Source organism: Hyla sarda, chromosome 1, assembly GCF_029499605.1.
Source record: "Hyla sarda isolate aHylSar1 chromosome 1, aHylSar1.hap1, whole genome shotgun sequence".
Taxonomy (NCBI): Eukaryota; Metazoa; Chordata; class Amphibia; order Anura; family Hylidae; genus Hyla; species Hyla sarda.
In genome coordinates this window covers 38,218,227-38,232,938 of record NC_079189.1, presented here as the reverse complement: position 1 = coordinate 38,232,938, position 14,712 = coordinate 38,218,227, and the positions used below count along the sequence as shown (strand labels likewise).

The 14,712-nt window shown below is 42.6% G+C and overlaps 1 protein-coding gene across 5 annotated transcripts in view; it reads left to right on the top strand.

Annotated features, from left to right (window-relative positions):
* The window catches only part of RPIA (ribose 5-phosphate isomerase A), a 102,941-nt gene that overhangs the window by 87,568 nt on the left and 661 nt on the right, over nt 1–14,712 (top strand). For all 5 annotated transcript variants that reach the window (XM_056553965.1, XM_056553950.1, XM_056553954.1 and 2 more), the window contains exon 9: nt 1,292–1,391. In XM_056553965.1, coding sequence (XP_056409940.1) covers nt 1,292–1,391 — 100 coding nt within the window. The remainder of the gene's footprint in view (nt 1–1,291; nt 1,392–14,712) is intronic.

Genomic DNA, 14,712 nt, shown 5'->3' with positions numbered 1-14,712 from the left:
ATTCCTCGAAACACTTCAAAATTCATCCTGCTGCTTTTGTCAGCAGTCACATGATCAATAAATACAAGAGAAGCAGTTCCATTGGCACCATACATGCCCACTATGCCATGACACTCCCACCACCATGTTCACTGATGAGATGTATGCTTAGGATCATGTTCCTTTCCTTCTCCAGACTCTTCTCTTCCCATCACTCTGGTACAAGTTGATCTTGGTCTCATCTGTCCATAGGATGTTGTTCCAGAACTGTAAAGGCTTTTTTTAGATGTCGTTTGGCAAACTCTAATCTGGCCTTCCTTTTTTGGAGGCTCACTAATGGTTTACATCTTGTGGGGAATCCTCTGTATTAACTCTAGTCTAGTCATAACTCTAGTCATCTCTTGATGATACACATACACCTACCTCCTGAAGAATGTTCTTGATCTGGCCAACTGTTGTCAAGGAGGTTTACTTCACAGGGTAAGAATTATTTAGTCATCCTCCACAGTTGTTTTCCTTGGTCTTCCAGGTCTTTTGGGGTTGCTGAGCTCATCGGTGAGTTCCTTCTTTTTTAAGAATGTTCCAAACAGTTGTTTTGGCCACGTCTAATGTTTTGGCTATATCTCTGATGGGTTTGTTTTGTTTTTTCAGCCTAATGACTGCTTGCTTCACTGACAGTGACAGCTCTTTAGATTTCATCTTGAGAGTTGACAGCAACAGATTCCAAATACAAATAGCACACTTGAAATGAACTCTGGACCTCATTGTAATTGGGATAATGAGGGAATAACACACACCTGGACATGGAACAGCGAATAAGCCAATTGTCCCATTTATTTTGGTCCCTTAGCAAGTGGGAGGCACATATGCAAACTGTTGTAATTCCTACACTGTTCACCAGATTTGGATGTAAATACCCTCTGCAATTAAAGCAAATCTGGTTCGTTTCATTTCAAATCCATTGTGGTGGTGTATAGAGCCAAAAATGTAAGAATTGTGTCGATGTCCCAATATTTATGGACCTGACTATATATATATATATATATATATATATATATTTATATATATATATTATATTATATTATATTATATTATTTTATTGTGTTTATATATAAAATATATACTGTCTTCTTGGACTCCCTGGAACAAAAAGGAGTTCTGATAAACCAAATTATAAGGGGAGGGGGGTTCTTGGTGAGAAATAGGATTCCTGTTAAACACCCTAAAACTCTGTCACTTGCAGAGGATTCCAGACTATAAGGTTCAAGACAAGTGGAACTGACTTAGGACTGTGGCTTTTTCTTCCTTACAGGGTCCAGTGGTGACAGACAATGGGAATTTTTTGCTTGATTGGAAGTTTGACAAGGTTCATAACTGGGCGTCTGTAAATACTGCTATCAAAATGATTCCCGGTAAGTCAGATGTGTGTGTGTGTGTGTATATATATTCGGCAGGATGTATTTTCAGAGCCGCTGTCATACTGCTGGTAGCATGGGGAGATGAGGAGGGCACCACAAATCACAGGGACAGAGGGACAGTTGTAGTGCAGATCTACTGGGAGTTGTAGTCCTTTCACTAATATGTCATGTGACTGGATGGTGTATTTAACTACTCCTTTTTGTCAATAGAGTTGTTCCTATAGTCCAAAGTGCAGGAATGGACACTAGGATTTAGTGAAATGACTTTACTAAGCTTTCTTTAGTTACATGAATGGATATTTCATCACTGTGGGGGTCATATTGAAAACTCTTCACATGAAAAATTTTGCGTTTCTTGCCAAGCGAAAAAGTTTCTACCAGATATTTATATCGCAGGTTTACACTAGTCACACCAGTTTTACAAAAGTGGGTGTGGTTATGTAAATGTCATGTTTTTACATGATATTTTCAAAGGGATTAAAGTAAATTTTACATAATTAATGATTAATTGATTCAAGATTTTTGCGACAACATTTTTTTTTCTTTTTGCGCAACCCCCCCCCCCCCCACCCAAAAAAAAAGTGGCACGAAAATGAACTCTCACATATATTCATATTTTCAAAGCAGCACAAAAGACCTTTGAAAATGTGAGGAGAAAAAAGTGTGTGTTTTGTTTTATTTATTTATTTTATTTTTTAATTATTTTTTTTATTCTGATTTTAGAAGTTTTACTGTGTTTAGGCCACTTTTCTGTTCCCTTGCTTGCAAACAATGCAGATGCTATAAAGAGGTGTGGACCCTGGCGGGCCAGAACCTTTTAATCTCCAGAGTAAACACTGATAAAAAAAAAAAAAAAAAAAAATCTTTGGAACTCTGTAGAAATAAGATATAGATATATGTATATGTATATGTGTATGTGTATATATATATATATATATATATATATATATATATATATATATATATATATATATATATATATAAAAAATTTAATTAAATTAAATTAAATAATGTGTGTGTGGTAACCTTGGGGGATAAAGCCTTGTGGGGGTGTAGGGTAGTTAGGGTGTTGCTGTTCAGAATAATAAAGGGCGCTGTTAACCCTTGTCACTCCTGACGTCAGGGTGAGGGTTAAATACTGTAATCTTGATAGGCCTATTGCCACCCTTCCTAAGAGCAATAGGTGAATGTAGAAATAAAGGATTGTCCACAACCACTGTTAACTGAAAACTTGCAGGAACTTTTACTGAAGAATTTCTGTACATGCAGCAATAGTAACAGTCCAGATAACAGAGTCTCTATAGATATAGCTGAGCAGCGATTGACAGTTGGTTGGGATCAGATAAGCTCAATTTAGCTTCTTGGAGATTTTGTAGCATAGATCTGCTGGATTTAAGGGTGCATTTAGGTCCAGTGATCTTGTGGAGAGTAGCGGGGAATTGTTTAGTATAACCGCTTTGATATAGGCCGAGGCCACAAGGCTTTGGCCTAGTAAATCGTCTTGTAAGCTACGGAGGTCCTACCTCATCCAGAATCGGCAAACCAAGACCAATGATGCTGCTTGCTTGGCAGCATAGGAACAAGAGAGAGCTAAAATGGCTGCAGCTCCCTTATATGGGAAGGGGCTGGCCATTTTGGATTGGTCCAATCAGCTGTCGCTCACCGTTACAATGGATTGTGGGTGATCACATGTCATGAGAACCACCAAAGGTCCTTCAGCAAAACCATAGAGTTCTGAACTAAGTCACATGACCCGCAGGTGTGTATATATGGGGGTGTGTGTGTGTGTGTGTGTGTATATATGTGTGTGTGTGTGTATATCTCTATCTCTGTCTCTTGTCTCTTGTCTCTTGTCTCTTGTCTCTTGTCTCTCATCTATAAATATAATTTTTATTTATTTATTATTCTGCTGAAGTTGAGTTGTTCTTATCTGTCTGGATACAGTGCTCTCTGCTGACATCTCTGCTTGTCTCAGGAACTGCACAGAGCAGAATAGGTTTGCTATGGGAATTTGCTTCTACTCTGGACAGCTCCCAAGAAATAGAGAGCACTTACACAGAAAAGAACAACTCAACTTCAGCAGTTCATAAATACTGAAAGGATTAAGATTTTTTAATGGAAGTAATTTACAAATCTGTTTAACTTTCTGGATCCAGTTGATCTATATATAATCTATGTGTTTTTTTCCCCTGGATAACCCCTTTTAAACAATAGATAGAACTGCCCCCTTTACCCTACCCTAGAGCTGGTCATCACAACCTATTAAAAAAAAAAAAAAAAAAAAGGTCTGCACTGTTTTTTACATATGAAACGTGTCAAATGTTTCACCTGTAAGAAACTTTTTTTTCTTTTCTTTTTAACTACACCTATTCTACATTCAGGGACTGGGAGTTGTAGCTATGGAACAATATACTAGGGTCTGTATGGGGGATGATAATGGTACATGACTGATAAAGGCTAGTAGTGGCTACGTTTGATGACCATCTACTTCAGAACTTACTTATTTCTGTCGTCTTCCTATTGAGCCTGATTTTAGGAATAGTGTGGTTCTGTGTACCCAACAAATTGGTGCAGTTCCCCCTCCTTGTAGTTCTTTTCATATATTTTTTTTTTACAATCTTTGTAATGATCACCTGTGGGATGTTCCTGCTATCCTGATATGGAATAAATGGACAAAGTATTTATAATTCAGCAGTATTTGTCTGCAGTTCACAGTATAGACCAGAAGATGGCAGCAAAAGACCGCCCTACTTGAGATTTGACTTTTCTATCCTTCTATCACGGTTTGCCATTCCTCCAATATTCCTCTAGAGGGCAGTGTGTTCCCACTAAACATCATTGAACATCTCTACACTGCATATGTAGAACAAGACTATGCATTTCTGAATAAACAGGACCTAAAATCCCAGCTTCTCTTCAGCATGAATACAGAACTGTAAGGGTTAGGGCGCAAGCTATTACCAATGTTTTGAGAAAAAAATCAGATTTTTTTTATTTTTATTGTTTATTTAAAATGTTAACAATAAGATTCCCCTTTGGTTCATTCCATGTACCCATCACTAATAATGGAGGTTCACATATGAAGAAGACTCTCCTCTTGGTGGTTGAATGCAATGGTCCAGATATACTAAACCATATGAATTCTTAGACAGTATAAACCCCAGACTAGACAGGCTAAGAATGTGCCAGATTTATCACAGTGGCCCAGGGTGTCACATTGTTAGACTCGTCTAGTCTAAGTTAAAAACAGCTACCAGTTAGTAAAATCCGCACCAGGATTCACATCTGAAGCATGGGGGCACTAGTCATGCGAGACAGTTTTTGTTGTAAAATTGTGCCAGAATTGTTGCATTTGCAAAAGTAAATCTGGACCATTTATGTGTAATTTGAAGTGAGTATTTTTGCATGTAGTTATGCAACATTTAAAGGGGTATTCCGGCCAGACATCTTTTCCCCTATCCAAAAGGTACGGGTAAGATTAAGTCTCCAGTCTCGGAAAGCACTTTTTTTTTCTGGGACTGGACATGTGACTTAAGGCCTTGCCCCCTCGTGATGTCACGCCACACCCCCCTCCATTCATGTCTATGGGAGGGGGCATGACCGGCCGACTCATCTGCCTCTTCCGACCATTCACTTAATTTATAGTCTATGGCAGTGCTTTCCAAACTGTGTGCCGCACCACATTAGTGTGTCAGCGATAGTCTACAAGGGTGTAGCTAGACCGCCCCACAGCAGCCGCCACAGTGACCACAGACTGTGCTATCTAATCTGTCAACCTATCAGCCAGTGCCGTGGCCAATTTAAAGCAGGCCAGAGGAGTGACACCTCTGACGTCGTGCTGGAGGACGTCTTTTGTCAGGAAATGAGTGCGAGCTGCTGAGCCTGAACCTGACCTACCAAAGCTGGTCAGAGAGGCACAGGTCAGGTGTGTGATGGAGGTAGAGTCACCACCTGGTCAGTATTTTGGCCACCATGCCAGTATTTTTATATCAAAATAATTTTATAATTTATCCAACCAAACCTCCAACTTCCAAAATGTTGCACCATATACTATACCAGCGTTTCCCAACCAGAATGCCTCCAGCTGTTGTAGGAGTTGTAGTTTTGCAACAGCTGGAGGCACCCCTGGTTGGGAAACGCTGACCTATACTACTATATAGTCCAAAATGCTGGGAGTTGTATTTTTCGTTTTGAGGCAGCTGCTGCGCCACAGCTGTATCAGGGCATGCTGAGAGTGGTAGTTAGTAACGAACTGCAAATCTCAAGTTTAATAATAAAAATAATATAATAATTATTAAAAATTATAATATAATAATTATTAATAATATAATGGTTATTAAATAATCATAATAATTATTAAATAACAATAATTATGATTATTATTTAATTGAATAATAATTATTAAATAATAAAAAATATTATTAAATAATTTTATTATTATTATTATTAAATATTAAATAAAGTCACATCAAAACAAAAATGGTACTGTTAAAATCTGCAAAAAATGAGCCCTCATACAGGCCCATATAAGGAGAAATAAAAAAGTTTAGTTATAGGGGTCAGAAAAGGACAGAATTTTCCTGACATGTGTATCCTGTGGAGTCACGCATATATAATTATGCAAATTCTCATGGCCAGTATTTTTTTTGCAAGAAATGTGGCAACTCTAGATGGGGGGGGGGGGGGGGGTGATGAAATGGCTCAGGGGGCATCAAGGGGGGGATTAAATGGCACGGTTAGGGTTGCTGCCAGATTCGTAATGCTGATATTGGATACTGGTACCATGTTCTGCATCTTAGGATGCACAACGTGAAACGTGCTGTTTTGCAGCACTGCGAGGGTGTGGCACAAAACTATGCATGTTATGAAAAGCTTGAAAACCTCTGATCTATGGAGTTAGTCGGGGTTGACGGACAGTAAGGGAGTAAAGCGCCTGCTGCCATGCGCTTCACCAGCTTATAACTCATGATCGCAGTGAGTCTTAGGAGTAAGACATGGTGTGATCTAAACTTTTTACGTATCTAAACATGTAACAAGTTTTAACAAATGACAGTAACTATTTGAATTCTGTTGGCCGACCAAAGACACAGTCATGGTCAAAGACCTTTCCATAAAAGCCTGAAGGTTGTAGTTCCCAGTTTTTTACACCAATGATACAATCTCCTTATCTTGAACCAGGCACAGCGCTCTACATTCAGTAGTGGCTGTACCTGGTATTGCAGTCCAGTCCATTAAAGTGCTTTCCTTTCCATGTATCTAAACACCCTGTTCAGGGCAACATGGCTCACTCATGCCCCTACCCAACACCCTCCATTAAAATTTGAGGAGACAATGAAGCCTATTATGTAGACTTATATAGAGTGTACCTGCACAGCGTGGCTAGAGCTAGATGTATAGCGACATCATCCAAGAAAGTTATTCACAAACTCGGAAGCTTTCTCCAATTCTTTTTCTTTTATTCTCATCATCAGTTCTTCACAATATCTTCAGGTAAAACGTCTTACAATAGATGTCTGATCTTAAAGGGGTACTCTGCTGGATCAAACGGTTCCGAATGCTGGAGCCCTGAGCTCGAGATGTCATAGCCCCGCCCCCTCATGACATCATACCCTGCCCCTTCAATGCAAGTCTATGGGAGGGGGCGTGGCAGCCTTCACGCCCCCTCCCATAGACTTGCATTGAGGGGGCGCCGCAACATCATGAAGGGGCGGGGCTATGACATCATGAGCTCCCGGCTCCAGCATTCGGAACACTTTGATCCAAACGCTGAGCAGCGGAGTACCCCTTTAATCAGGTCAGATGGATAAAGACCTGTGCTCCATCCTGCCACGTACTACATTTTAGGGCAAGCTCCCTTAGTCATGCGCACAGGTAGGACAGGTCAGGTGATGGATATAGGGCATCCCAGTCTTGCCTTTAACCCTTTCTGCACCAGAAATTCAGAAGATATTACACAAATATCAGATGACCACTAAATCTCCTAGAGAAACGCTCTGTAACTACAGGTTTCATTCAAACCTTTTGGTTCAAGCGCCTCCAGTTGGGTGATCCAAAAAGCCTCTCGGCACAGTAAATTTCTCTTATTATCCTCCCTGTTCATTCTACACTCTACCTCCTCAAATACCTGCCATCTCAAGTCTGACCCTGTATGACCGCGACTTCTGAAATGCCGTTCTACGCTCGTCTCGCCATATTGCGTTTCTGCCTTTGCCACCACTTCACCATGTAAAAGCCTACGAAAAACTGATTCATGTTCACTAAGAAGAGTCTTGATTTGCTGCGCAGTCTGACCGACGTACACGTTACCGCAAGGACATTTTAAGAGGTAAATTACGTTGGTGCTAAGGCAAGAGTACAATCCTTTTTAAATTTCATTTCCTTTTAGTAGATGTCCTCTCCCTTTACTATACAGTGACCCCTCGACCTACGATGGCCCCGACATACGATCATTTCAACATACGATGGCCTCTCAGAGGCCATCGCGTGTTGAAGGCAGCATCAACATACGATGCTTTTGTATGTCGGGGCCATCGCATAAACGGCTATCCGGCAGCGCAGACTGCTTCAGCTGCCCCCGGATAGCAGTTTACGGTGCCCCATGTTGTCCGCTGACTATCACTTACCTGTCCTCGGGGCTCCGGCGCGTCCTCTTCGGGATCCCCTGCATCGTCGGCGCTCTCCATCGTCGTCGTCACGTCGCTGCGCACGCTGTCCTGTCATCCAATAGAAGCGGCGTGCTTAGCGACGTGATGGCGGCGACGGAGAGCGAGGATGCCGCGGAAGCAGAGGCCTTGCCGGAGCGTCGGGGACACCCCAGGGATGCGGCGACAGCGATGGAAGGCGAAATCCAGGGCAGCGGTGACGGTCCGGAGCGGCAGGGACACGTGAGTATAACTTCCTATACCAATGGTCTACAACCTGCGGACCTCCAGATGTTGCAAAACTACAACTCCCAGCATGCCCGGACAGCCAATAGGAGCGGCGTGCGTAGCGACGTGATGGCAGTGACGGAGAGCGAGGATGCCGGGGAAGCAGAGGCCTTGCCGGAGCGTCGGGGACACGGCGACAGCGATGGAGGGCGACATCCAGGGCAGCGGCGACGGTCCAGAGCGGCGGGGACACATGAGTATAACCTCCAATACCAGTGGTCTTCAACCTGCGGACCTCCAGATGTTGCAAAACTACAACTCCCAGCATGCCCGGACAGCCAACGGCTGTCCGGGCATGCTGGGTGTTGTAGTTTTGCAACATCTGGAGGTCTGCAGGTTGTAGACCACTGTCCTATACTTTCCATTGCACGGATCCGTCAACATGCGATGGTTTCAACAAACGATGGTTCATTTGGAACGGATTACCATCGTATGTTGAGGGAGCACTGTATTACTACATTGAGGGCAAGAGAAACACAGAAATGGTGATTGGCTGCAGTTTACAATATAGACCGGAAGACGGCAGCAATAGACTGTCATACTGTGACTTTTCTTTCCTTTTATTGCTTCATGCAGTTCTTTAAATTTCCTCTAGAGGGCAGAGTGTTCCCACTAAGCACCACAGAACATCGCTAAACTGCATGTTAAGAACAAGATTCCCTTTTTTTCCCCTGAATAAGCAGGACCTAAAATCCTAGCGTTTTCAGCATTAATACAGAACAGTGAGAGTTAGGGTGCAAACTATTAACCGCAGAGGCGTAGCTTGGGGGGGCCTGATGCAAAATCTGCAACAGGGCCCCATATGCCAATTATTGTACTGCCCTCTTATAGGGCAGATGTGCTTTGGGGCCCCCTTATGCAACAGGGCTCCGGTACGACTGCTACCTTCTTTCTCTATAGCTACGCCCCTGCTTAAATGTCTGAATTGTAGAAAAAGAAAAACCCCATTTTTATGATTTCTACACTAGCAAAGAGCTGATGTCATTTTTTTTTATGTGAAATGGACTCTCACCCCTTTGAAAATATAGTGTTTAAAATGTGAATTATGCGGCCCACTATGCGCGCCAAAAAAAATAGCTTATGTGCATAGTGTAAACCTCGGATCATTCTCATGTAAAACCCTTTCAATATTTAGTCGAAAATTTTGATGCGAAAAAGTTTTGAATATGCCCCTCATTGTGCCAGAATTCTGCTGCATATGCAAATACACTGCTCAAAAAAACATAAAGGGAACACTTAAACAACACAATGTAACTCCAAGTCAATGACACTTCTGTGAAATCCCACTGTCCACTCAGGAAGCCACACTGATTGACAATCAATTTCACGTGCTGTTGTGCAAATGGAACAGACAACATGTGGAAATTATAGGCAATTAGCAAGACACCCCCAATAAAGGAGTGGTTTTGCAGGTGGTGACAGACCACTTCTCAGTTACTATTCTTGCTGGCTGATGTTTTGGTCACTTTTGAATGCTGGCGGTGCTTTCACTCTAGTGGTAGCATGAGACGGAGTCTACAACCCACACAAGTGGCTCAGGTAGTGCAGCTAATCCAGGATAGCACATCAATGTGAGCTGTGGCAAGAAAGTTTGCTGTGTCTGTCAGCGTAGTGTCCAGAGCATGGAGGCGCTACCAGGAGACAGGCCAGTACATCAGGAAACATGGAAGAGGCCGTAGGAGGGCAACAACCCAACAGCAGGACCGCTACCTCCGCCTTTGTGCAAAGAGGAGCAGGAGAAGCACTGCCAGAGCCCTTCAAAATGACCTCCAGCAGGCCACAAATGTGCATGTGTCCACTCAAATGGTCAGAAACAGACTCCATGAGGGTGGTATGAGGGCCCGACGTCCACAGATGGGGATTGTGCTTACATCCCAACACCGTGCAGGACGTTTGGCATTTGCCAGGGAACACCAAGATTGGCAAATTTGCCACTGGTGCCCTGTGCTCTTCACATATGAAAGCAGGTTCACACTGAGCACATGTGACAGACGTGACTGAGTCTGGAGACGACGTGGAGAACGTTCTGCTGCCTGCAACATCCTCCAGCATGACCGGTTTGGCGGTGGGTCATTAATGGTGTGGGACGGCATTTCTTTGGGGAGCAGCACAGCCCTCCATGTGCTTGCCAGAGGTAGCCTGACTGCCATTGGGTACCGAGATGAGATCCTCAGACCCCTTGTGAGACCATATGCTGGTGCGGTTGCCCCTGGGTTCCTCCTAATACAAGACAATGCTAGACCTCATGTAGCTGGAGTGTGTCAGCAGTTCCTGCAATAGGAAGGCAATGATGCTATGGACTGACCCGCCTGTTCCCCAGACCTGAATCCGATTGAGCACATCTGGGACATCTCACTCCATCCACCACAGACTGTTCAGGAGTTGGCGGATGCTTTAGTCCAGGTCTGGGAGGACATCCCTCAGGAGACCATCCGCCACCTCATCAGGAGCATGCCCAGGCGTTGTAGGGAGGTCATACGGGCACGTGGAGGCCACACACACTACTGAGCCGCATTGTGACTTGTTTTAAGGACATTACATAAAGTTGGATCAGCCTGTAGTGGGGTTTTCCACTGATTTTGAGTGTGACTCCATATCCAGACCTCCAGGGGTTGATACATTTGATTTCCATTGATAATTTTTATGTGATTTTGTTGTCAGCACATTCAACTATGTAAAGACGAAAGTATTTCATATGATTCATTCATTCAGATCTAGGATGTGTTCTCTTAGTGTTCCCTTTATTTTTTTGAACAGTGTTGTAAACCTGGGCTAGTATGTGGTGTGTATTTTTGGAGGTAGTTATGCTACATAAAAGCGTTACTGTCATTTGTTGAAACATTTGCCATGTGCGGGTCACCCCATTTCTAATGCTTATGTGCACAGGAGGCGGCTGCTGCTGTATGTGTAATACTTTCTACCGCCAGCTTTGGGCAATAGCCCCGCCTCTTCAGCAGAAAACTCCACCCCTTTACAGACCTGCTGAGAAGAGTGGATGAATATTTATGGAAGGGGCGGGGTTATGACCAGCAGGAGCAACCTCCAGGCCACATAAGAAGAAATTACCATATTAGCAACAAGATGAATATCCCCTTAACAGCTGCATCGGTTTTCATCCAGTAAGAAGTGTTAGAAACAGGGTCACCCACACGATCTACCTGTATTTTCAGGTCACTTTGGGTGTCCCTGCTGTCATTTTCCTATTTCATGGCCTGCGTCACACCAATGATACAATCTCCTTATCTCGAACCAGGCACAGCGCTGTACATTCAGTAGTGGCTGTACCTGGTATTGCAGTCCATTCCATTCACATGCTTCCCAAGCCATGTATCAAAACACCCTGTTCAAGGCAAAATTGCTTACTGATGCCCCTACCCAGCACCCTCATGTAAAATTTGAGGAGACCACAAAGCGGTTCTCTCATCTAAACAAACACATATCTCCCATACTTAAGGCTTCCATCAGGTTTGGAACTGAATTTATGTAGGGTTTTGAGTGCTTTTGGGGGTTTACAGTTTATATGAGAGTGTCCATATTGGAGACCCAGGTCCCAGTCCAACCAAGGCTAATGACCAAAACTGACAGAGCCCTATGATACTATCAGTCATAGGGCTCTACCATATGGCATTATTTTAAAACTAGCTATTATATATATATATCAACTGGCTCCAGAAAGTTAAACAGATTTGTAAATTACTTCTATAAAAAAAAATCTTAATCCTTTCAGTATTTATAAGCTGCTGAAGTTGAGTTGTTTTCTGTCTAAGTGCTCTCTGATGACACATGTCTCAGGAACTGTCCAGAGTAGAAGCAAATCCCCCTAGCAAACCTATTCTACCCTGTGCAGTTCCCGAGACAAGCAGAGATGTCAGCAGAGAGCACTGTTGCCAGACAGAAAAGAACAACTCCACTTTAGCAGCTGATAATTATTGGAAGGATTAAGTCTGTCTGTGTCTCTGTCTGTGTCTCTCTGTCTGTGTCTCTCTGTCTGTGTCTCTCTGTCTGTGTCTCTCTGTCTGTGTCTCTCTGTCTGTGTCTCTCTGTCTGTGTCTCTCTGTCTGTGTCTCTCTGTCTGTGTCTCTCTGTCTGTGTCTCTCTGTCTCTGTCTGTCTGTCTGTGTGTCTGTCTGTCTGTGTGTCTGTCTGTGTCTGTCTGTCTGTCTGTGTGTCTGTCTGTCTGTGTGTCTGTCTGTCTGTCTGTGTCTCTCTGTCTGTCTGTCTGTCTGTGTCTGTCTGTCTGTCGGTGTCTCTGTGTCTCTGTCTGTCTGTGTGTGTCTCTCTGTCCTGTGTGTATATATTGTAAAAATCTTGCATTAAGTCTTATATACAGTACATGCTTGGCCATAATTACAGTACAGGCACATGGGAATCACATTTCTACAGTATGTACATCTTTAATATTGTGACTATAACCCCCTGCTGGGAAAATATTGCACTAGATTTTGGTAGATTTATTTTGCTAGGAATATACAGTACTGTAGTAGAGGTCTGCAATGGGATTAAGTGCTGCAGGATTCAATATAAAACTTAAAGGGGTATTCCAGGCAAAACCTTTTTTTTATATATATCAACTGGCTCCGGAAAGTTAAACAGATTTGTAAATTACTTCTATTAAAAACTCTTAATCCTTCCTGTACTTATTAGCTGCTGAATACTACAGAGGAAATTATTTTCTTTTTGGAACAAAGCTCTCTGCTGACATCATGACCACAGTGCTCTCTGCTGACATCTCAGTCCATTTTAGGAACTGTCCAGAGCAGCATATGTTTGCTATGGGGATTTTCTCCTACTCTGGACAGTTCTTAAAATGGACAGAGATGTCAGCAGAGAGCACTGTGGTCATGATGTCAGCAGAGAGATCTGTGTTCCAGAAAGAAAAGAATTTCAACAGCTAATAAGTATTGGAACGATTAAGATTATCTTTTTTTTTTTTTAATAGAAGTAATTTACAAATCTGTTTAACTTTCTGGCACCAGTTGATTTAAAATAAATAAATAAATAAATATTTCCACCGGAGTACCCCTTTAACGCATGAGAAAAAAATGGTTTTTCATTTTCTGACAGTGTCCCGCACAACATTGCAACAGACGTTTCCATGATCCGGGATGGTATACGTGGAGCAGGTGCATCTGTCGCCATCGCTTCTTTCATAACCACCTCCCCTCATGAAACTATCTCTAGTTTCTCTGACTAATACACAAACCTTCTACTAGTACATGGAAACCGTAGTGAAAGAGCCACGTAGGATGTTACTGTGACTAAAGCAAAGTTGTTAAAGTGAAAAATTCCAATTATTTCATACAACTTCTAATAATATGGCTGCTGTGCTGAACATTATATGATTAAACAAGGTTATAATTTTTTAGCTTTAAAATACATCTACAGGTTTATCTAAATGTCTCGGAGACAGTGTTTTCCAAATAGTGTACCATTACAACTCCAAGCATGCACTTGCCCCCCAGAATCTGTATACCATATAAATGATTATATACAGGACCATATAGAGGTAGATACCAGCTGTACAAGGGAATCTGTATACCATATAAGAGATTTTATACAGAACCATATAGAGGTATATGGTATACAGATCCTGTGTACAGCTTTTATCTACCTCTATATGGTCCTGTGTATCATTTCTTTATATTGTATACAGATCCTGTGTACAGCTGCTATCTAAAGGATTATATACAGGACCATATAGCTGTAGATATCAGCTGTACACAGGATCTGTATACCATATAAGGGATTATATACAGGACTATATAGAGGTAGATACAAGCTGTACACAGGATATATACCAAATAAGCCAGATGGGTAACCAGCTAGTAAGGTAGCCAACTAGGTACATGGGTACTGTAGATTAGATGTGGCAAGATGGGGAAAGAAAAAAAAAAAACCCTCACACCCCGTCCCATGCAGCGATTTCTAGTACAGCAGAGGCAGCATCCTTCTTCACAGTGCAGGTGGCGATGAGTGACGTCATCTCGCCAGCACTGCGTGGGGGCAGAGGTCATGGTCCTGGCAAGTGTCCTGGATCCCCATTAGGGAGCAAACATGAATCTGTCCCCCTCCCCTGTGGTGCCCAGGACATGTGCCATGGCTGCCCTACCCTAGGTACGCCACTGTGGAAACACTGTGGTTAGGGGGAGCTGCTGAAATGCTCTGGGACAAGCAATTTACTGCAGTCCCTTGTAAAGCACTGTGCGAAAAGGGATACTGGAAGATTTCAGCTCCAAACCTCCCAGAATTAGGAATACAGCTATGAACTAATGTAGTTTTGAAAAAGAAGGTTGTCTGGGGTTTGAAAAACCACTGACATCAATGGGCTGTGTGTGGTATTGTAGAAAGGCCCTTATTCGCATTAGGTGCAGTACCAACTCAAAGACA